At 36.1% G+C, this 23,122-nt stretch overlaps 3 protein-coding genes across 3 annotated transcripts; 1 reads left to right on the plus strand and 2 right to left on the minus strand.

Annotated features, from left to right (window-relative positions):
- Positions 1 to 6,468: 6,468 nt before the first annotated feature.
- LOC116105278 (nuclear pore complex protein NUP93A-like) lies at positions 6,469 to 11,788 on the minus strand. The gene is made up of 10 exons (XM_031391724.1): positions 11,684 to 11,788; positions 10,883 to 10,974; positions 10,574 to 10,640; positions 10,338 to 10,397; positions 8,692 to 8,781; positions 7,706 to 7,975; positions 7,271 to 7,366; positions 7,009 to 7,143; positions 6,688 to 6,741; positions 6,469 to 6,579 (listed from the first exon to the last, which is right to left on the minus strand). Exons 1-10 carry the CDS (start codon positions 11,783 to 11,785, stop codon positions 6,469 to 6,471), a joined length of 1,077 nt encoding a protein of 358 aa, XP_031247584.1. The 5' UTR covers positions 11,786 to 11,788.
- Positions 11,789 to 13,021: 1,233 nt separating this feature from the next.
- On the plus strand, positions 13,022 to 15,252 carry LOC116105279 (LRR receptor-like serine/threonine-protein kinase FLS2). The gene is made up of 3 exons (XM_031391725.1): positions 13,022 to 14,267; positions 14,372 to 14,726; positions 15,192 to 15,252. Exons 1-3 carry the CDS (start codon positions 13,022 to 13,024, stop codon positions 15,250 to 15,252), a joined length of 1,662 nt encoding a protein of 553 aa, XP_031247585.1.
- An 86-nt stretch (positions 15,253 to 15,338) lies between these two features.
- Positions 15,339 to 20,392, minus strand: LOC116105280 (alpha N-terminal protein methyltransferase 1; the record flags this gene model as incomplete). Its single annotated transcript, XM_031391726.1, has 7 exons — positions 15,339 to 15,683; positions 16,286 to 16,383; positions 18,140 to 18,194; positions 18,757 to 18,858; positions 18,964 to 19,083; positions 20,037 to 20,095; positions 20,218 to 20,392. Coding segments are annotated over 7 exons (735 nt in total), but the record flags the coding sequence as incomplete, so codon positions are not given.
- Between the last annotated feature and the right edge of the window lie 2,730 nt (positions 20,393 to 23,122).

Genomic DNA, 23,122 nt, shown 5'->3' on the forward strand with positions numbered 1-23,122 from the left:
CTTAGGACTGAAATATTCACAGAATTCAAAGAACTAGATAAAGAGACTATAATACAACAGAGTATTATCCTTCAGGTTAAAACCTAATTTATTTTGATAATACAAAGTAAGTGGCTATGATAACATTAATGATTCTTTTATTTTTTTAATACAAGATTTCATTCATAATATCAGTCTATGAACTCTTAGATTCTAGCAATCTGAACTTTGGAAGCGGTATATCTTTGTTGGAAACTATGTGTATATATAGAGTGTAAAGGGTAAAGGGTATATTTGTAATTATTGAGTGTGTATATATTTGAGTTAGGTTGTACAGTTGATATTGAGTGAAATATAGAGAGTAACATGGTATCAGAGCTCTGGACGCATAAACCCTAAACCCATTTGCGTGGTTCTGTTTTTCGGCGACGTCTGACCCTTTCCCTGTGTTTTCCGGCGAGTGCTGACCTCTTCCTTGTGTTTTCCGGTGACGTCTGACCCCTTCCCTGTGTTTTCCGGCGACATCTGACCCCTTCCCTATGTTTTCCGACGAGTGCTGACCCTTTCCTTGTGTTTTCCGACGACATCTGACCCCTACACTATGTTTTCCAACGACGTCTTACCCCTTCCCTCTGTTTTCTGGCGACGTCTGACCTCTTCCCTCTTTTTTCCAGCGACGTCTAACCTCTTCCCTCTATTTTCCGACGACGTCTGACCTCTGTGTTTGTTTTCCGGCGACGTCTGACTCTGTTCTTCGTTGTTTCCCTTTTTTTTCCAGCGAGTGCTGATTCTGATTGTTGGTTTGGCGCAGTAAATTTTTTTTAGTCAAAATGGGAATGCTTTGTGTTGGCTTGGAGTTGAAAATGTGATACCAGAGTTGTTGTGAATCCTAGTGGTTTGAGTTGTTGTGTTTGCTTGGGTTGTTTGGTGTTGAGATTGTTGTGAATATATGGAGTTACAGTTCTTTGCTAGACAATATGGCAGCGGACGGTAAGATGGTGACTGAAATTGTCACTTCCTCCACCAAAATTAGTGATCGAAAATTATTGGGAAAAAGGAATTATATTCAATGGAAGCGGATTATTCGACGATATGTGTCCAGCATTGATATGAGAGACCATTGAATCGAGAATCCACCTGAGGAAACAGAAAATGATAATAAAACTCGAAAAAGATGGCTCATGGAAGATAATAAGCTCTTCAATCAGATTCAGAACACTCTTGATTCGTCCGTGGATGATGTGATTAGTCACTGTGATACAGTGAAGGAGTTATGGGAGTATCTAGAGTTCTTGTATGCTGGTAAACAAGACTTGTCTCATGCCCACGAATTGTTATTGAAGATCTATCGAGCAAATATGCAAGAGAAGACATTGCTCGAATATTATACAGAGATAAAACAAGCCTTTGAAGAAAAAAGGGCTATGTTTCATGTCCCTACTGACGTGAAAATGATGCAAGCACAAGAAGAACAAGTGGTAGTGCAATGTTTTCTGGCTGGGTTGAGACCGGAATATGAGATAGCTCGTACACAACTTCTTACTAGTGAGACACTTCCCTCTCTTACGGATGTCTTTGCTCGCCTTCTCAAAGTTAGTAAGGGGGAAGATCGAGGAGTGTCTAAGGACAAAGAAACCCTTAAGGATCCTAATGTTGATCATACGGCCCTAGCTAGCATGAAGTTTGGTGATGGCAAAGGTAACAAAGGGACAAGTCGTGATCCTAGAAACAATCGTAGTAATGACCCTCGTACTTGTTTTCACTGTGGTACTGAGGGTCACATAAAGAAAAATTGTTGGAAGCTCCATGGCAAGCCCCTGAATATGCAAGACACTCGGAAGTTTGCTCATGTTGTAACTCAAGATGGTCTCTTACCCACCCCATCACAGGTTGTTATCTCCGCAGCAGAATATGCTCGTCTCACTCAGAATTCTTGCTCCCAATCATCTATCCCATCGACTACCACTACTTTAACCCAGTTAGGTAATCCTACAGCCTGTTTGTCCACTTCTAGTAGTAACTGGGTCATTGATTCTGGTGCTACCCACCCTATGACAGGCGATACAAGTATTCTCTCCTCATTTACACCTTCTCCCAATTTGTCTTCGGTTACCTTAGCTAACGGGTCTACTGCACCTAATATCGGATGCGGTACTACCTATCTCAACAAATCTCTATCTCTTTCCTCTGTCTTGTGCCTTCCTCATTTTCCCTTTAATCTTTTATCAGTTAGTCAAATTACTAATGCATTCAATTGTAGTGTTTACTTTTTTCCTACTCATTGTATATTTCAAGATCTTGGGACGAGGCGGATTATTGGTAGGGGCCGTGTATCAGGTGGCCTGTATATGCTCGATGATGTCTTCACTCCTGTCTCTCAACCTGTTACGTGTACCAATGATTCATCTCTACCCATACTACATGGTCGCCTTGGTCATCCTCCCTTTCCCATTTTGAAAAGGCTGTGTCCTAATGTAGGGTCAGTGTCACACCTTGAGTGTGAGGCGTGTCAGTTTGGAAAACACCATAGAGTGTCCTATAGCCCTAGGATAAACAAAAGAGCCATAACCCCTTTTGATGTTATACACTTTGATGTTTGGGGTCCTTGCCCTGTATTGTCTAAGTCTGGATATCGATATTTTGTTATTTTTGTGGACGATTTTTCACGTGTAACTTGGTTGTACTTTATGAAAAATCGTTCTGAATTATTCTCCATATTTTGTACCTTTTATGCTGAAATACAAAATCAATTTACTTCATCTATTAAAATTCTCAGAAGTGATAATGCCAAAGAATACTTTTCTGCTCCTTTCTCTTCTTTTCTGTCTACCAGAGGTATTATTCATCAGTCATCATGTGTTTATACACCTCAGCAAAATGGAGTTGCTGAATGCAAAAATCGTCATTTATTAGAAGTCGCTCGTACTCTCCTTTTTCACATGAAAGTCTACAGAATTTTGGGCAGATGCTATCTCTACAGCATGTCACTTGATCAATCGCATGTCTTCTTCTGTTTTGGGTGGTCAAATCCCGTTCTCCATTTTTTTTCCATCACAGCCTTTGTTCTCTCTTCCTCCTAAAGTGTTTAGGTGCACGTGCTTTGTTCAAGATGTTAGACCTCATGCATCCAAATTTGAACCTTGGTCCCTCAAGTGCATATTCGTGGGTTATTCCCGATATCAGAAGGGTTATCGCTGTTTTTCTCCTGTCCTAGGTAAGTACCTTATCTCAGTTGATGTTTCCTTTTTTGAAACCACTCCATATGTTGAGTCCTCCACTTCATCTACTTCTCTTGAAGCACCCCCTAATGATCTTTTTGTTTACCACATTACCTATCATAGTCCTCTACCATCTCGTCCTCCTATCACCCAGGTATACTCTCGTAGGGTTCACCAGTACCATGAGACACCTGCAGCAACATCTGATCCACTGCCTCTATCGACTGCCTCGCCCTCTGATCCGATTCCTCCATCCTTTGACCATGATCATGATCTTCCCATAGCTCTTTGTAAAGGTAAGCGCTCTTGTACCTATCCTATCTCCTCATTTGTTTCCTATCACTCTCTGTCTTCATCTTCCAAGTCTTTTATTGCCTCTTTAGACTCTGTGTCTGTTCCCAACTCTGTGTCTGAAGCAATTGCTCATGATGGCTGGCAAAGGGCTATGGAAGAAGAGATGTTGGCTCTAGAACATAATGATACATGGGTTCTAATGTGATGGGTGGCGACGGGCTATGGAAGAAGAGATGTTGGCTCTAGAACATAATGATACATGGGTTCTAATGGGGTTGCCTGAAAATAAAAAGGCTATTTGGTGCAAATGGGTTTTCACAGTGAAGGCTAATCCCGATGGGACTATGGCTCGCTTGAAAGCTCGGTTGGTTGCTAAAGGTTATGCCCAAACGTATGGTATTGATTATTCTGAGACATTCTCCCCAGTGGCTAAAATGACCTCTGTCCGACTATTCATCTCTCTTGCAGCTTCATATCGTTGGCCTCTTCACCAACTTGATGTAAAAAATGCCTTTCTACATGGTGATCTTATTGAAGAGGTTTACATGGAGCAACCTCCGGGGTTTGTTGCTCAGGGGGAGTCAGGAAAGGTATGCAAACTGAGGAAATCTTTATATGGCTTAAAGCAATCTCCACGGGCGTGGTTTGGGAGGTTTAGCGAAGTGGTGACTCAGTCTGGTTTACATAGGAGTGCTTATGATCACTCTGTCTTTTATAAGCAATCTAGTTTTGGCATCATTCTTTTTGTTGTTTATGTTGATGACATTTTAATCACTTGTAGTGATTATGTTGGCATTCAGAGTTTGAAAAACTGTTTGGCTTCCAAATTTCACACAAAAGACTTGGGTACTTTAAGGTACTTTCTCGGAGTTGAGATTTCTCGGAGTAAGAAAGGGATCTTTCTCTCTCAACGCAAGTATGTGTTAGATATGTTGACCGAAATGGGTCTAAGTGAGGCTAAGCATTGTGACACTCCTATGGTTCCTAATGTGAGATTGAATGCTAAGGATGGAAAGATATTTGGTGATCCAGAGAGGTACAGATGGATAGTTGGAAAGTTAAACTACCTTACAGTAACCCGTCCAGATATTGCTTTTTCAGTGAGTGTGGTGAGTCAGTTTATGTCATCTCCTAGGACATCTCATTGGGATGCAGTCCTCCATATTTTGAAGTATCTAAAAGGAGCCCCTAGACGTGAGATTATTTACAGTGATCTTGGTCATAATAAGATAGAAGGTTTTTCAAATGCTGATTGGGCAGGATTCTCTGTGGATAGACGATCTATGACTGGGTTTTGTGTTTTTGTTGGAGGAAATCTTATTTCTTGGAAAAGTAAGAAGCAACCGATTGTAGCTAGGTCAAGCGCAGAGTCTGAGTATTGGGCTATGGCACAAGTTACGTGTGAGCTCATATGGACAAGACATCTTCTTAGAGAAATTGGGTTTGGTGACCCAGGGACTATGGACTTGTGGTGTGACAACCAAACGGCCATACATATATCAAACAATTTAGTCTTTCACGAGAGGACTAAGCATATAGAAGTGGATTGTCACTTTGTATGAGAGAAACTTGAACAAAAGTTAATTGCTACTAATCATGTTAGAACAGGGGAACAACTAGCTGACATCTTCACGAAGTCTCTAGTTGGTAAAAGGGTAACTTATATTTGTAACAAGCTGGGCATGATAGATATATCTGCTCCAGCTTGAGGGGGAGTGTTGGAAACTTTGTGTATATATAGAGTGTAAAGGGTAAAGGGTATATTTGTAATTATTGAGTGTGTGTATATATTTGAGTTAGGTTGTACTGTTGATATTAAGTTAAATATAGAGAGTAACAATCTTCAAACACTAGTATCTACCTCGATTAGACTCAGAGAAAGAACAAAGATAAAATATGCTACACAGAAAGAAGAATAGAAACACCTTCCATTCATATAGGTACAGCGGGATACGTTACAAACAATATACCCAATTTTGTGTACAGCATGATCAAATTAAGTCGAGACTACTAATTAAAGTAGATTCGACTAATTCAAACATTCCTTCATCTGATTGAAATGGGGCATATAATAATCTGATTGAAATGGAGCATATAGTACTCACCTTGGCAAGGTTGTGTTGCCAAGTTAACAAATGTAAGTGTTCAACTGCAAATGAACTTTTTCATGAGCTTCAGTAATGTCTTCAAACATTAATACAGTCATCAGAAAATTAGAGTTCCTAGTAGGCAAAGAATTGGGCTCAGACCATTACAAAAGGAGTGTTAAGAAATCACTTGAGTCAAAAATTTAAGCAATAAGAACCCAACAGTGATATTTACCTTTCAACCAAGGCCCCTTATACATAACATGGCCTAAACAGAGACAGAATAGATTACATAAGGGAAAACAAATCCCAGATACAGATGCCTACAAACATTGGGGTTCAAACTCAAGATCTCAACTCTGATATCATGTTGNAGAAAAATGGAGCACAATGTCACAACAAAAATAAAAGCAAACTATGCTAGCAGCAAATTTACATAATCCAGAGCAAACATTTATATTTCACTCATAGTGTACAAAGAGTTAAAGACTAGAGGTCACAATTTCAAAAGATACCAGATATATAACACAAAATTATGCTTCCTGCATGGTTTGAACAGAGAATTAGGGAAGTAGTGCACAGAATATTGATGATATAATTCAAATCATGCAAAGTTGTAAAAATTATTTTCTCAAAATATAAATAGCACATCTTCCTTATCACATATCAAAGGAAAATACTTAACAGCCTGAAAAATCCAGATTTTAAAAATCATGGGCAAATTGATCCAAACTTCAAAACATAGCATTGCATAGAAACTTATGACCATCACATTGACCTAAAAATCATGAATCACATTACCTAAAGAAAATATAAATAATCTCCACGCTTCACATAGATGAAATGTCTATAATAATCAATCAGGATGTTTGTTTCTTATAAAAAATAGTTTAACAGTAATAACAATCAAATAAAACCTGCTGCCAAGTGGTATCAACTGGAGGCTGCCTACGAGCATCACCAGCATCAAAATCTAGAACTCCATAATCCCTTAATCGAATCTGCAAAGAGATACAAACAAAAGCAGACATAAGCTAAAAGAAATAACTTAAAACTAGAGTAACAAGTCAACAAGTAAAATCAGCTTGTTTAGCAATATGCAGACAAACCCGAAGAAAGGCGCGGACTCTTTGCAAATTTCCAACAGTTCCACCTAGAGCAGCCTATAATAAAAAATTATAAATGCAACATATAAGTGCTTTATAAATATAGTGGCAAGATAGAGAAAAACAGAGCAGCTTGCAGAAGCAAAGAAGGGAAGCCTCTGAATCATGGTAAAAGTGATTTTCATGTGAGCAAGGCAACCATGCAGTAAGAGTTCACGAGAAAAACAGCAGTAATAAAAAAAAAATACTATAAAATATAATTGTAAGCAAAATCCAGTTCCACAAAATAGAGTCAAATAAGGTAATAGTAGACAGAGGCATTACTTGCGCAGGATGGCTTTGTATCGTATCCATAATATATTTCTCATGCCCGCACTCCAGATGACGCCTCGCACCAATTACTAATGACATCTTTCTAGAAACATTTCGTTGCAAAGTTGCATCCTCACCCATCATCATCTACCAGTGCATTGAATCCATCAAATTAGTTGCATTTTATTATAGCAGGGAGCATAACAAATCAAAGAACACATTTACATTGTAGCATATTTTAGAAAAATTAAACACATAAATCGATATAGAAAACCTGAAGAAGGTGCCATATTTTCTGTATGTTAACTGATTTTCCACCAGATACTACAACGCCCAAACTTTCATAAGCACTCCTAAAAGCTGCTGCAGGCTACATAAAATAATAGAGTAAACAGAAAGAAAAGCATCAAGATAAAAGAACCAAAGAAGATATATGTCATTCCATGTTAGAAGAAGTAGTTATAGTTAAAATCTTTAAAAAAGGCAAAAAATTGGTAGAGCAGATACAACTTATAACTGGCATGCATACTGAATAAAGAACAGTTTACTGCCAGCTTCACTAGGGATTACTGTCAAGATGATAGCTTATATATTTCTCTAACAGGCAGTAAATTATCAAATAGACAAAATATATGCAAACAGGCAACTCAAGCTCTAATATATTTCCGAATCAGTGAGTATTTTCAGTAAAAATAAAAGCCAGTCTTACTTTAAATGGTAATCCTCGCTCTCTCGCATTGTTTAGGTTCTTCACAACTTCAGCATAGACAGTTGCTTTTTTCTCTTGGACAGGCTTGTTAGCTAAGGGTACAAGCTCCATGCTAGATGGCCCTGAGGAAATATGTGGACTAGAAGTCACGGACACTATTTGACCTGAACGAGTTCCCCCTGTGCTTGTATCAATCATGTTAGTCTTGGGTAGTGTTGAAATTCGGCTTAGGCTCTGAAGAAAGTCACGTTTTTCTTTTTGCCAGTCCTCCTGCCAACAACAGATTTCAACTATCAATCCGAAGTAAATGCACAAGAAGAATTGAAAATTCCCACAGCTACCATCAAGATCTTAACACTTATTACAACACTCTAGAACAATGGAATGTTCCCACCTCACAGGACAGTAAACAATCAAAAAGTTATTAATAGACTTTGTGATAGAAACTGTGAAATTATAATACATACTACTAGTTTCAAGGATATAACCTTTTTCCATAATTTTTGCAAATAGTAGTTACAAGCTCTAAGTAAAATACACAATCATCCTGCTGAAACTGAAACAGAAACTCACATGGTTCCATTAGAGTACCTCAAGAAAATGTCCTGACCCATCGTAAATCAGTTGGAAATTATCTTAAATCAAACATATTTGTCAACGAAAAATATTTAATTTATATTTTAGAAAACAAAAACAATTAATCAACATGTACTTGTATAAACACTCAGCAATGACAGAGTATACGAAACAAATGATTGATTTAGGGAATGCAACAAAATTTTGCTTCAAAAACAGAGAGGGTTAAGAAGCTAAAATGGATGAAGTAAACAAAGTTCATGCATTCATTAGACATTATTCTAATTTTATAAGTTATAACCATAGTAAAACTGCCAATAGTAGAAACAATAGTTGCACTAGTGTGCGTGAAGAGAAACCTACAAACAAAGTTATAATAACAATCTAAAAATCTATCATGTTAAACTAACCTGCTGAACTTTCATCATGTAATCATTGAAACTTCTGAGGTTATCCTTCTGAGCTTCTTGGATTGCCGACACCATTGCAATTTCATGAACCTGAGGTGAAATAGTTATTGCATACAATATCATCTACCAACCACTCATAAACTAAAAAGCTTATAATGTGGCTAGAAACTTGTGAAATCGTTGAATGATACTAAAACAAAGCAGAATTTGCAACCAAAAAGAAAACAATTGCTTAATAGCTGTAGCAGCCATGTGATGGAACAAAACTCTATCATAAATTAGAAAATAGCACATGAACATAGCACACAGAATATAGGTGAAAAAGAGAGAAGCAGCGTTTTAATCATTGCAGGTCTCACTCAGCAGACAGATAGGTTGCAAGCACTTCAGTACATATATGCTTAACAGTCAGACTAGTTTATATGAATGTAAATTTAAGAAAGTTTACAAAATAAAGTTATATATCTATTGTAACAGCTCTTCCACCAGTTAAAAAGGAGGCAATGACCGGAGGCTTGCTTGAATTGGACAAAAGTACATACCACATAAAGGTCGAACCATTTAATCATACAAGCATGGAGGAAACAACAAAGAAGAACGCAATGTGGCAGATAATTTATTAACTGTTCAGATAAAAAGAAGGCTTTTAAGTAATCTTACTTCACTGCTATCTCTCTCTAGACTTATCCCATTTGTGGATCTTTTGGGAAATGTCAAGAAATTTGCTAAGCCAAGACCTACAATGAAAAGGTTTTGAAGGGTAAAGTTTGAGTACGGCACTAGCTGCTTCTAAGCATTAACAATTTGAGGATGCTTTTAATCTAAAAGTTTAACTATGCTAGTTGAGCAAATGACCAGGGAAGCATCAAAATCAGTTGTTAGCTGATAACAGAAATGCCAGTCTTTCTAAACAGTGAAAAGAAGTTCATCATCTTTGCATGGAGGGGTGCAGGCAAATAGAATAAAAACCTAAAATATCAGTGAGATAATTTTTTTTCTATATGAAACAGTAAAAGATCGTATTAAAAGATCGTATAGTATTAAGGAAGGAAAAGGAGAAAAACACAAGCAAATCAGGTATTCCCAAATAATATTAATAATATAGTCTCTGTAGCACTTTCCCAAAGCCACAGTCCAGCAGAAGAATTTAATTTTAGGGAAACGGGAGCCTCCCATATCATAGAAAACTGCTTAAAATCGTCATTGGAAGTTCTTCACAAAGTCATTGACATAATAACCAGATGGTGTATTATAATCCTTTTATTATCAGTGTTAGGAAGCAAGAGGACAGTGAAAAGGCACCAAAGAGTGTCATCTATTCCCTTAAGATGTGCTCATTCTTTTTATAGCTAAACTTGACACTTGACAAATGAAATTCCAACACTTCCATTATCTAATGTAATACATAATTCTTAAGTGAGTGATTAGTCAGGTGATTTTGGGCTTTCAAAAGGAATACATAATTTAAATGTAACAATAGCCAAATGAACAGGCATAACATGTTATGCTAAATAATTTGAAGCCACTAAACAGGTAGAATATGCTTTCCACTGTCAAAAGTAAAACAAATTTTGAAAAAGCTAAACACTATGGGTAATTAAACGTGCTCTTATAGTGTTAGCAACAACTCTAAGAGCAAAAATTACCTGCTGCAAATATTCTTCAATGCTAGTTGCCTCGGCAGGGAAAACATCCTCAAATGTTGTCTTAAGAAAAAAATAAAAGGCAGCAAAGAAGAAAAGAATAAGTTATTAAATAAAAATGGCAGCAAAACCACTAAAGAAGCAACTTGAGATTAATATATCCATGAAATGATTACAAGTTCACAGCCAGTAAAGTTTAGGTTATCAGAAATCAAACAGTATACAAAAGGAATTTTTACCTTCAATTCAAAAGATTTCAAATCCCGAGCAAGCTGTTCCGCATTTATTCCCTCACGTGCAAGTAACCTGCAAAAGCAGTAAAGATGAATAGGATGTTTGAAATCATAAATCAACTAAGTCTTGTGATCCAAAAACTCAATATAATCCATTAGGCAGACAAGAAATCATGGGAAACAAAAATAAACCTAATCCTTTTGGGAAAAAAAATATCAGATTCCCAACTCGCTGAAACATTTCATACTGACTTTCCTAGATATATTGGCAGCTACCAATATATTCAAGCAACATAAATATGTAATCAGAAGTACCTTGTGGCAGCAATAGACTGAGAAGGAGCCTCTGTTCTAACAGTTTTTGCCTTGAGCTTCTTAGATAATGCTTCTAACTGATCTAAGTTCCTCTGAAACAGATACAGAATAAGAAAACCAAAGTTAAGAAAGCCATATACAGGGATTCAAACATAACAGAGGCACGTTTTACTCAGCTAATTTTCATTTTAGCACTCTGTCCCATGTACTTAAGCAGCCAAACAAGAAAACTAAAGAAGTTTCAATATTCTTATGTATCAGAACAAGAAATAAACTTGACAGTGGCAGTAGGCTCAATTTGCTTACCTACATAACATTAACAAAATATAATAATAAATCAGACTTTGATCCTTTTACTAAACTTGCACACATTTCTCTAGAGAAATCTGAACGCTAGTTCCAAACTTGGTAATTAGAAAAGATACACTAAAATGAGCAGAAGTGACAAACTCCGACGCTCATTCTCACCAATTTCTCATAAACCAAACAAATGATAAATGCAACTCAAGCTCAACAGATGTAAGCATGTTAGTTCATTCACTTTCCACTTTCTCACGATTACACAAGCTAAATATAGCACAATTTCATTCTCATACTTTCCGTTTTCCATTCCAAAATTTTCTCGCGAACCAAACAGAGCTGCGTTTAGTCCTCAAAAACTGGAGACTTTCATTTCTTTACTTCTTCGTTAATAACGAAAAGCCAAGTGTACATTGTCCAAACCCTAAAACTTTAACATATTTTACTTTTTCGGTTAGCATTTTGTCGGAAACAAAGGGGGGAAAAAAAGAGAAAGAAGACCTGAAGAGGAGGAAACTGAGCAGAAGGAGCCGCTTGTTCGAGCAGTTTCGTTGAAGAATGGAGAAGATCGGTCCAGCTACTCATGTCAGAATCACTCGCCATAGCTTTTAGCTTCCAAATTCAGAATCAAAGAGAGGGAAAAAGGGTTTTATTAAGCCCTACACTTCAAAACGGTACAGTTTAAGTGCTTTCTTCGCGAGTCCAACGTTGACACCCCTTAAGTTTTGGAAAACTAGCACTTCTACCCCAAAACGGAGGTTTAAATTTAAACTGTCTAAAATAGTAAAAGCGATTATTTTCCTTATTTTAAATAAACTGCTGACCTTTTTTATATCTTATAAACTGCCTATGTGATTTAAAAATAATTTTTAAAGGTTAAATGAAAATATAATACAAAATTTTTAATTATATCTTAATATTTTTAATATTAGAAAATATGTTTAATATAATATTTAAAAATAAATTTTAGATTAAAATTTATAGAATATTGGGATAAACGGACTTAATCATTTTTTGACTTTACACTAGTTTTAAGAATCGAATCCGAAAACTGTTCCAAAATATTTCTGACTTATTTATTCTAGATATCTATTCATATCATTTTTTGTATCTTTTGTTTTCAAAATACAAAAAATCGTACATTAAATATGCCCACATAATTTGTTAAGAGTAAACCATTTTTTTTCCACCCAATAATGGTTTAACGACACTTTCCCACCTATGAATTTTTAAAATACCACTTTACTACCCAAATTATATTTCGTTTTCGATTTCAGCATCGTTGCGACCTAGCACCATCGATATTCTCTTTTCTGATCATCACTCACTAAAATCTCTCAAACTCTACTCTTATCAACCCTGCCAATTGCTGACAGTCAAACGATTAGGATTTGTGTAACGACCTCTCCCTAGTCAAATTTCGATCAATCTCAACCACCAAAAGTCAATCTTCTACCATCAAAAGACTCATCGACTTCCCCTCTTAAAAAGTCCTAACAGTTTAAACCGAGTTTGCTTTCTATTTGCCGTCGAAATATAAATTTAAGTAATAAAATAGTATTTTAAAAGTTTATGAGTAAGAAAATGTCGTTAAGCCATTGTTTGGGTGGAAAAAAGTGTTAACTCATTTGTAAATTTACAAAATTCTGAACACACCAATTTAATTTTTATTCTTATCCAAAAATCAAAATACAAAAATATAATAATAATTTTTAAAGCACCAAACCGAAAGCAACTGTATCAACCGTTTGTAACTTCCACAATTCTGTAACTTTCTTCATTCATTCACAAACCAACAAAGAACTGAAGAAATTCTCCAACCGAAGAAACTCCCCAATAATGGCTTCCATTTCTTCAACCTTTCACATCTTCTTCCTCACAACTTCAACCCTTCTTTCTTCAACCCTCTCTGCAACTCTCATCGAAGACCTCAACGCCCTGCACCCGCCTCCTGACTTCAATTCAACTCTCTTCAACAACTGCGCCCACAACCCTTCCCACAAGTACTGCAATTCCTCCCCCATGGACTTGAATGAAATCTTCAAGTCCACCATTGTTGCATCCCATCTTTGCAATGAATCTAAGAACCCAAATTGCATCGAAACCTTCTCAAAAATCGACCTTCGAAGTTGCTTGAAAATCGCCCCTCTTTACTTGTCCTTCAGCTTCTTCTGGAAGTACTGTCCCATCAGCATTGTCTCCATTGATCTTGCAAACAACTCCTTGAAGGGTAGTTTCCCAAATGAAGTTCTTCTTTGCACTCAAATCCAGGCTCTTGACTTGAGTTACAATCAACTTTCTGGGGATTTCCCGGTTGAAAATTTCAGTGCTTTGATTAATCTTACACTTCTGAATCTTTCATACAATCAGTTTTCGGAGATCAAAGTTTCAGATATGGAGTTCTTGAAACGGTTTAACTCTTCGAGCTTCATTCGTTCTGGTCTTCTTCCAAAGCACCGGAACTACACCATCAAGGTTGTTATTTTTCTGGCTGGTTTTCCTGTCTTTGTTATTCTGATGGTTGGTTCAACAGGGTGGTTGTGTTTTGTGAGGCCAGATTTTCTTCCAGGAATGTGCAGAAGAAATCACAAGTTCACAACATGGATGCTGAAGGCAGCGACGAATGGTTTTTCAAGGAAGAAATTGGTGACCAAAGGCGAAAGTTTTGCTATATATAGAGGAATCCTGAGGGATGGTACTGAAGTGAATATTGAAATTTACAGGGATGACCTTTCCAGTGAAATTTACCAGAATTTTGTTGAGGAATGCAAGGTTCTTGTTCAGTTAGAACACAAGAACTTGGTTCGGGTACTGGGTTGGTGTAGCAGCAGAAGAATGAGATCGATTGTGACACAATGGACAGATGGGGAGACCATCGAGTTATGGCTGTCAGGATCGGCAGCCCCTCCATGGAAGAACAGATTGAAAGTGTTGATCGGAGTAGTTGAAGGAATGTGTTATATGCAGGAGCAATGGTCTGAAATTGGGTATGATCTCAGGACAAGCAGTGTTTTGCTATCTCACAATTCCGAGCCCCTGATTTCAAGGTTTAGGATTGAAGATCATCGAATCAGTAGCGCCAAAAGTCAGTTCTATCATCTATTTCCATTGTCCCTTTTTCATATTTATCGATCACACATTGTACGCTACTAAAATGGCTTAATCACTAATCGCTTCGGTGTTTCTCAGATATTTACATGTTCGGATTATTTCTATTGGAGATGATAGTAAACAGGAGGTCCCAGGAAGAATTCAAGCAAGGCGAAGCAGGTTTTATTGAGTTTATCAGAATGCATTACCCAGAAAATTTGCAGAAAGTGATTGACGAGAGAATGAAGCTGACACAAGACATGTTTGATCAAGCTAAGCAGGGAATAGGTCTTGGATTGATGTGCACAGATCAACCCAGTGGAAAACTCCCAAGTTTGAATCAGATTCACAGTATGATAATCGAGGCCTACCGGTCTTGCCTGGCTTTAACATCTGAAGATCATAAAAGATCACAAGACGATGGAGGGCGAAGACACAAGCACAATAAGGTCAGGTGAAGATACAATACATAGACATAGTGTGTAGACTAATTCAAAGCATTATACACTGGATATGCAGCAAAGGATTGTCACTGACTTAATGCACGAGAAGTTTCTGTTGTACAGAAAAAAATGCTCAAAATTTCAGGAGTAGCTAAGTTATATTGCGATGCCTAATTTGTAGTTGGCCTCAGGGTCTAATATTTCAGTTGCGAAACTAATTGATTGGCATGAATAGGCAATGTTTGTATACAAGAGCCAGGCTCAATCTTTAAGTGGCTCAAAATGGACAGTTGGAACATATTAGCCGTCACCGGACTGTCAACCCTAACAATACAATCTGGCCGGTCGGCCATTCAATCATACTCCGATAATATTTCAACTTGATTGTGTCAAGCTTGACAGGAAAACAATGCTTACCAAAATGTCAATCCCATGTCTAGATAAATTACGGATTATGTTAACATGTGCTGTTCTAGGAAGACTTCTGATGCTGAAAGTTTCCGAAAAGATGACGATTTAATTGCATCTAGTGACTAGTGAAGATATCCCAATTAGTAAGATTTATAAGTTTAATCATGAAAATTAGAGTTTCAGCCCTCCTATATCTACATACATTTGACAAATGAAGAAACAATTTTTAGTTTCAATGCAAAAGTAAATCATTTGAAGACAACTACAAGCTGCTTATCATACACAAAATAAAATCTGAAAACCATTAAAATTTTAACAATATGTCAGCTCTGCCTAGGCTTCAAACTAATCAGATCACATGTACAGTCTCCTTTTTCATTTAAGAAGAGCCAATTATCTTTGCAGCAATTAGAACTTAAAATTGCAAAACCTCATTGGATGATGCCAGGCCTGTTTGCTCGCGTTTTAGATCTGGTCTTATGCACTTTCTTTGGCATATCAGCTGTTAAAGCATACATCTTCACAGCAAATAACTCCTCAGGCAATCCCTTTTGATCCTGATGTAATAAAAAAATGTGCAATAATTCAAAAGGTTTCAAGCAAACTAAATGTTTCTTCTTCTCTGCACTTCATATAACAAGATTAACATCCAAACTCACTTATTTCTATGTATCGGACAATGTTTTCTCCAATATAATTTAGTTTTCTAGCCACCCCAAGCATTTTCTTGATGCATCTTGAATTATATAGCGTTTAAGAAAACAAAAATGATACAGAGGATTCTATTGTCACTTATGGCATCCTGAATCAATTTGACAATAGATATGGATGAAACCATGTTGAAAGAAACCAAAAAGTTCATGTATTTTTATTTCTTTTTTCTAGCATTGAAGACTGCAAAATTTTGTCTTTTAACATTAACAAGCACTTGTGAACGAGATGTTGATTTTTTACAAAAAAAATGAGAGTGCCTAGAACTAAAAATTTGTGTGCGTGTGTGACAACCTTTTAAATTTTTTTTGACTTGTTGGATTCAAGAACAATGATGAGGACTGGATGACACTGAGCATTGATGTAAAAATTTACAAGATTCTCAAATCTAGAATTCACTGTGTACAACTATAAATTATAAACTATTTTCTAAGATAGGAGTTAAAACCTTTGATTTGTAGATGTGTAATCCACACCGACTGAAAAGCTCCTTGAAGTATAAATCGGATCTAGTAATACTTCGATCTTCATTGTCCAAAACAAATCCTGCAAAAATATTCTATAACCATGAGAAGCTGTTAGAATCCCACATTGAAAGGGAAAAGGGTGGGCATGTGGGTTATAAAGGCTTGGACACCCTCCCTTGGCAAGCCGGTTTTCCAAGGAGAGTTCTACCCAAGCCCATGAAAAACCCATGGTCCAGCCCAAAATTGTTGAGTTATTAGAGTGGGTTCCTATCAATTGGTATCAGAGCATGATCCTGCGCCTATGTGGCAACGCACGCGTGACAGGCTGACCCGTGGCAGGCTGACTTTGGGCTCGGGCTACTACCCAAAGAAAGGGCATGGAGGCCCGAGGGAAAGGGGATCCACGTAGTCACCCAAGAGGTAAAGAGGCCGACGTGGACGTCGGTTGCGGAAACGTGGTGGAATGTTAGGATCCCATATTGAAAAGGAAAAGGGTGGGCATGTGGGTTATAAAGGCTTGGACACCCTCCCTAGGCAAGCCGGTTTTCCAAGAAGAGTTCTACCCAAGCCCATGAAAAACCCATGGTCCAGCCCAAAATTGTTGAGTTACTGGAGTGGATCAGAAGCCCATTTCACCATTGGAACAATTGCAACTACATCTTAACATGCAAGCTAATTTTTTTTTCTTTTATACAAAAACAAGAAAATCTATTTTATAAACTAGAATGATTAACAAGGAGGGAGATTTAAAATTGGACAGGCAATATACACATAAAACCCCCAAAGCTCAGTCAGAAACCTTGTGAAAGCAAATTTCACAAGGAAGAAGTGCATTCGCACAACTTTCATGAAATTGAATTAGTATGGAATGAGAAAAAAATGGAAATTCAAGTAGTTATTACATTCTTAGGAACAAATAGTGTCCACTTATCAATAATAGCTCAACTATACTGACTATATTGGGAAAAACTTGATAAGCATGGTCATAATGCAAGTCAACAAATTCAGGTCCCATAAAGAACAGCTTTCAGCAACAGGTTATGACATGAGGGAAATCTGAAACGAGTTCTTAACAATTTTCTCTAGTAATACTAAGTTTATCCTGCGTGACTTGACAGTCAACATAGCAGACTGAAAACTCCTCTGCCAATTCTAATGTCTTTGAAAATCAACTTCATAATAATGGCATTTATGTTATCAGTTTTTCATAACTAATAAAATGAAGTTACAAATTCAAAATATATAGATGCATAAATCAGTGCTGAAGTGACTTTCAGATATTAGAACTACCATCTGCACCTATTAATGCCGCTATCTGCAATATGCTAATTAATTGCATGTTTATCAGAGCCCATCAATTTCAATCTATGCTAAAAATTCAGGTATTCAACCTTGTCTCTCCCTAGGACTACTTTTTAACATTCTCCAGAATCAAGAGGCTTACACTGGGTCTGTTTTTCATATTTCCAAGTATTTCCCTCGAAATTTGAATAAAAGAAATGAAGTATAAACCTATTATCATTAAATTGAAACATTTCTCTATTATCAAATCTTTTTCATTTCTCTCATTGTCCAAACTAGAAGCAGGACTTGGATCAGTTCTCTTCACTTCTCCCTTGTGCCATGGACACTCTCTAGCAAAACAGTAATTTTGATTCAGTAGGGTGCAAATGGGTGTGTGATACAATGAGCACAATGACCAAAACAGGTCAGACAAACACCACATGCCAGGGCTCAAACAGTAAAACACCAGTCTAAACAAAATTTAGAACAACCCAGCAAATCGTAATAGTAAGATACATAAAAGATAGTAGTAGAGACAGAAAGTACAATACCACTTCTTGCAATATTCTCTTTCAGGACAAAAAATCCACCAGGTTTAAGGCCGTCCTGGAATTGGACAAGCAATACAATTAAGACATATCATAATGCTAACTAATTTCCTTTTATAATCAAAATACGCAGAAGAAGACAGAAAACTGAGTAATTTCTGAAGCACAATACAGATTGTCTAAAAATCAGGGCCTAAATTACTGCAGTGAAGCAAAGACAAAGACGGAAGTTATAGTGTCCAACACACCAACAAAGGTACATTTGGAGTGTTTATTGGTAGTCAAACAAAGGTAAATTTAGAAGTGTTCTAATAGTGATCAATGTACACAATATTAAGAAAGCTAACAGAAAGCCTAGATAACAAGCTGAGAGAGGAAAAAGAAAAATAAAAGACACTTCTCAAAATTTCCCATTTTAGGCTGTTTCTAAACAGCCTTAACCAAGATAAATATGTAAGTGCTTGAAAACAAATCTTTTTCATCCTTCCTATTTAGTGCACACAAAATACATGTTTCAACTTTTTAGGTTTCTCTTACAAAAATAAAACTCCACCTATCATCTCATGATATAAGAAAATATTTATTATTTGTTTCAACTTTCAAGTGTGGAACTCACTTACCTTAGCTCTCTTAAAGAATGAAACGAAGTCATCATCCGTCAGATGCCCAATGCACCACTGTATCCATATGACATCATATTTTCCTGCATCTGGAGTAAATTCCTGAAAGCATAGAAAATTCAATTTCAGTTACATGGTAAATAATATAAATGGAACGGTAAGCGACTTATTACTAATATAGATAATATTTCGCTTCAAGTAAACAACCTGAAGAGGAACACAAAAAAAATTAGCAGCCTTGTGCGTATCAGAGGCCACATGATTTTCAGAAGCTAAACTTTCACGAGCAGCATCTAAGAAATGAGACACAGGCTCAAGAAGATCAACCTGTTATCACATAGAAAAGATTAACATATAAAAGGATAAATGAGTCAAATTTGAAAATTCAATTTATTGAGCAGCTGTACAACTGAAGTTTACTCCTATCTAAACACCATGCAATCAAAATGCATCATAACAGGATGAACAAAAGCCTTAAAATCTGATAAAGATATAATCTCTTCAGACAAGATAACCTCGCCTAAACTAAGTCATAGGGCAATGTTTAACACAGGAAGCAAGCAGCAATATTGACATCTAACAAAATCCAAACATTAATTCAGCAGGTGGTATGAAATGTTAATAGAGGTGGCAATTGCAAACACAAACCATGAACAGAAGTCAAATCAAACATGAAGCTCACCACTTGAGGTTTTACCTAAGTGCATTATAATCACCACAAACCGTAGGCTGACTTCCCAAACCAGTAATAAGTGAACACATGTACAAGCCAAAACTTGTTTTGTGACTTTTGTCATCATTGATTGAGAATACAATGAAATATTGGATGAGAAATCTACATAAATTGAGTTAAATATGGGGGTAAAAAAGGGATTTAAGATCAATTCCGAGTTTAATTAATCGATAAAATATAACAGACTAAACATGCCCTGTTTAGTTCACAGTGAAGATTTGAACTTACCATAATGTTAGTGCTTAGGCATACTATTAACATCGAGTCCATCCATGAACCACCGACCAACAAAACAAAGTAATTATTCTTCAAGTGAACAAATTCCAAAAGGGGTACTCCATAATCAGTTTTCAAACGTTCATTCTACAAACAACTTTTTACTTGGAATAGATTGTAATGGACTAGCTGTTGCATTATGCATTTGTATAATTATACCGCATAAGGACGCTGTTGCCCAATCACATATCACTAAAATGCAGCCAGATTATATCTAAGACTACACTGCTTAAACCAGTAAATATGGGGAAAAAAATAATAATAACTTTACCTCATTAAAATGTCTTATTAAAAGATTCTTGGTGATTCTCCCAATCCCAGAACCACAATCTGAACCATTTCAAAAAAATGCGCAAACACTTATTCGTCAATTCAAAAGCAAACGGCATAAACAGCTACACATAACATAGTTAATCACCAAGAACAATTAAAAACTCCATTAACATAGTTACCAAGAGCAACAAGATGCTGAGTTCTAGCCGCGTTGTTAAACCGTTCAAAGAAAAGGGTCTGTAAAAAAGCTTCACTGCCCTTTATATCAACATCATTAACCTTTCCAAAGCCACCCAAAACGCCATCAACCGATGCCTCCACGCCCGTTTCTTCAGAACCCACAACGGAAAACTTTCAATTAGCTGATTTTGACAAACTGATACAACAAGAAAGAAAAAATTTAAAAGGAACAATCAAATTAAATTAAAAGAAAAGATGAAAAAGCTTATTCCAATATGAAACGCCTTCGCGGTACCACTGAGTCTTCTTGTGGGCTCGCTTTTCGCCAATTTGTTCTCTCCACATTTCTCTGCGTTCGAACTGTTTGCCATTTGAATCTACCCCCTTAGCTCCATCGCCACGTCTCTCTCCCTTCACTCTCACTCTCTTGCCGGATTTCAGGGAGTGATTTGCCTTTGGACTTGTAGAATAGAGTGGCATCAATGACACTCCATTTATTTTGAATAAGAAACTGGTTTTTAAGGAATCCATTAAAAAATTTTAAATTGTTTATATATTTATTTTTCACTTGGAATAGTTGGAGAGGATTATCTTTTAACTTTTAAAATAATTTATTATTAAATTTTAAAATAGGATTTCTTCCCATATTTTCTTAATTTTTATACAAAATCAACTAAGATTTAGGTTTCGTTTGGTTCGATTTTAGAAATATTATTATTAATACCTAAAAAGTTAAACAGTAAAATGTCATTATTCAAAATATTATTTATATTTTTTAATTTCTTTTAAACCTTCTAAATTTGTTAATTTAACTAAACTCATCAAATATTTTTTTAAAATTGAAAAACACTCAGCCACCCTCCGACGATAGCCACGACTGTTCGTATTAGTGGTGGGTTAGAGGTGTTTTTGTTAATCTTAATATTTATTATAGAGGTGTTTAGTAAATAAACAAACATAGGGGTGTTTTTGTTAATTTTAAATCCTACACGTAATACCGCCAATTTAACTTTTTTCAAAATATTTTCTAAAAACCATCAAATAATGAATCAAACGAAGTCTTAATAATTATCGGTTGATAAAATAATTTCATATTTTATCTATTTTTGTGTGTGGGTGACACATTGTGACTACCTAAAAACTAGTTTATAACTGGTGTTATCTATCATTTTTGTAAGCCAATTCAACTCAAGTCTATCTAACGTGAAATTGAACATAAGAATTACCTTTGTGGTTGATTGATTAGATAATGACTCTTAGGTGTATTATTCAATAAGTTCTGAATTCGAGTCCTTCTCAGTTGCTAATAAGGGTAGCATTAAACTCTTACCCGGCTAACCGTCTCGGAGAATTAGTAAGGTACGTATAAATTGATTCGAACACACTCAATCAATGAAAAAAGAATATGGTAACATAAGAGAATGTTAAGTCGAGCACTTAATACTACTAAATACTCATGAAATTAGCAAATATCCTCTTAAAAATGTTTCAAAAATTCTTGGAAAAATGTCAAAAGTTTATGAAAAACAATTAAATATGGATATTTAATAGTTTTTGAAAATTATTAAGAGACTTAAATGATCTCCGGACATTGAAAATAACCAACGAAAATAACATATATTTAGTTTAGGTTCACTTCAACTCACTTATTTCGGCCGATGGGCTAATTCTATTTGTGGGCTTTAATTCTTCTGATTCAATTGTTCTCAAGAGTCCAGTTCCGGTTCGTGCTGGGCTGGTGCATGAAGCCTAAAAATATTGGCCCACGAGGCCCTAAGTTTTCGGGGTTTTGAATTTCATATGATGAATTCTTGGTTAAATCAAGATCTTTTTTTAATTAAATAAGTCCTTAACACTAATAATATATAAACTTGTACATATCAAGATTTTTGTGTATTTAGTTATAATACAACCAATCAATGAGAATATGTCATATCAGCGTGAGTTGAACACACTTATTTTATCGTTATATATCAATAAACCGCACATAAAACTTTATGTTTAATGAGATTGATAAGTAAATTAACTCCAACTCATTCATCAACATAGCTAATATATAATGAGTTGAAAAGGGGGTTTTTACAATTAATATTACCCCATAGATTTATAAAACTTTCTTATTTCGAAATAAATTATCCTAAAGGTTTTACTTTCTATGGAACAATTTTGTAGAGAAATTGGCTTGAAGCGTTCTTTAATCCTTAATCACTGTAAGGACAAAAGGAATTGAAATATGCTAAATCACTGCTGGGTGACTTGATGGTAAAAAAGCAAATGAGGATCTAACATGGTCTTCCAAGTTTGAGTCTCCTTGATAGTAAACGAGCGAGAGAATAATTTAACATGGTTTTTCTAGTTTGAGTCCTCACGGCCCGTAATAGGGGTAGCCACTAGAGCTTTTACTAGACTGATAGTTCTAGGGTCCCGAAAGATTATTTGAGGTACGTGCAAACTAGACTCAAACATCCCCGGTAAAAAAATAATAATAATAATTTGAAACACTGTAATTAGAGAAAGAATTTGAGACCATATATATGATCATATTTATTATGTACCCATTAATAGCCAAAGATATTAGGGTTTACGGTAGGAATGAGAAGCGAGTCGAGCAATTCGCAAGCTACTCAAGCTTGGCTTATGACAAGCTAGAACTCGATTCAAAGTCAATTGAGTCGAGCTCGAGTGGCTCGGAGGGCCAAATTGTAAGTTTTGTAACTTTAAAAAAAAAATAGAATGATAAACAGCCCGCTTCTCACAATAAACTCGAAGCTCGAGCTCGATTATTCGAGCTTGAGCACGAGTTAGAGTACCCACCCATACTCGCAAGCTCGAGCTCAAGCCCAAGTATTCAAGCTTGAACGAGGTTGACTCGAACTCGATACTATTCATCACGAACTGAGCTCG

The sequence above is a fragment of the Pistacia vera genome, unplaced genomic scaffold (genome assembly GCF_008641045.1).
Source record: "Pistacia vera cultivar Batoury unplaced genomic scaffold, PisVer_v2 Contig496, whole genome shotgun sequence".
In the NCBI taxonomy this organism is placed as follows: Eukaryota; Viridiplantae; Streptophyta; class Magnoliopsida; order Sapindales; family Anacardiaceae; genus Pistacia; species Pistacia vera.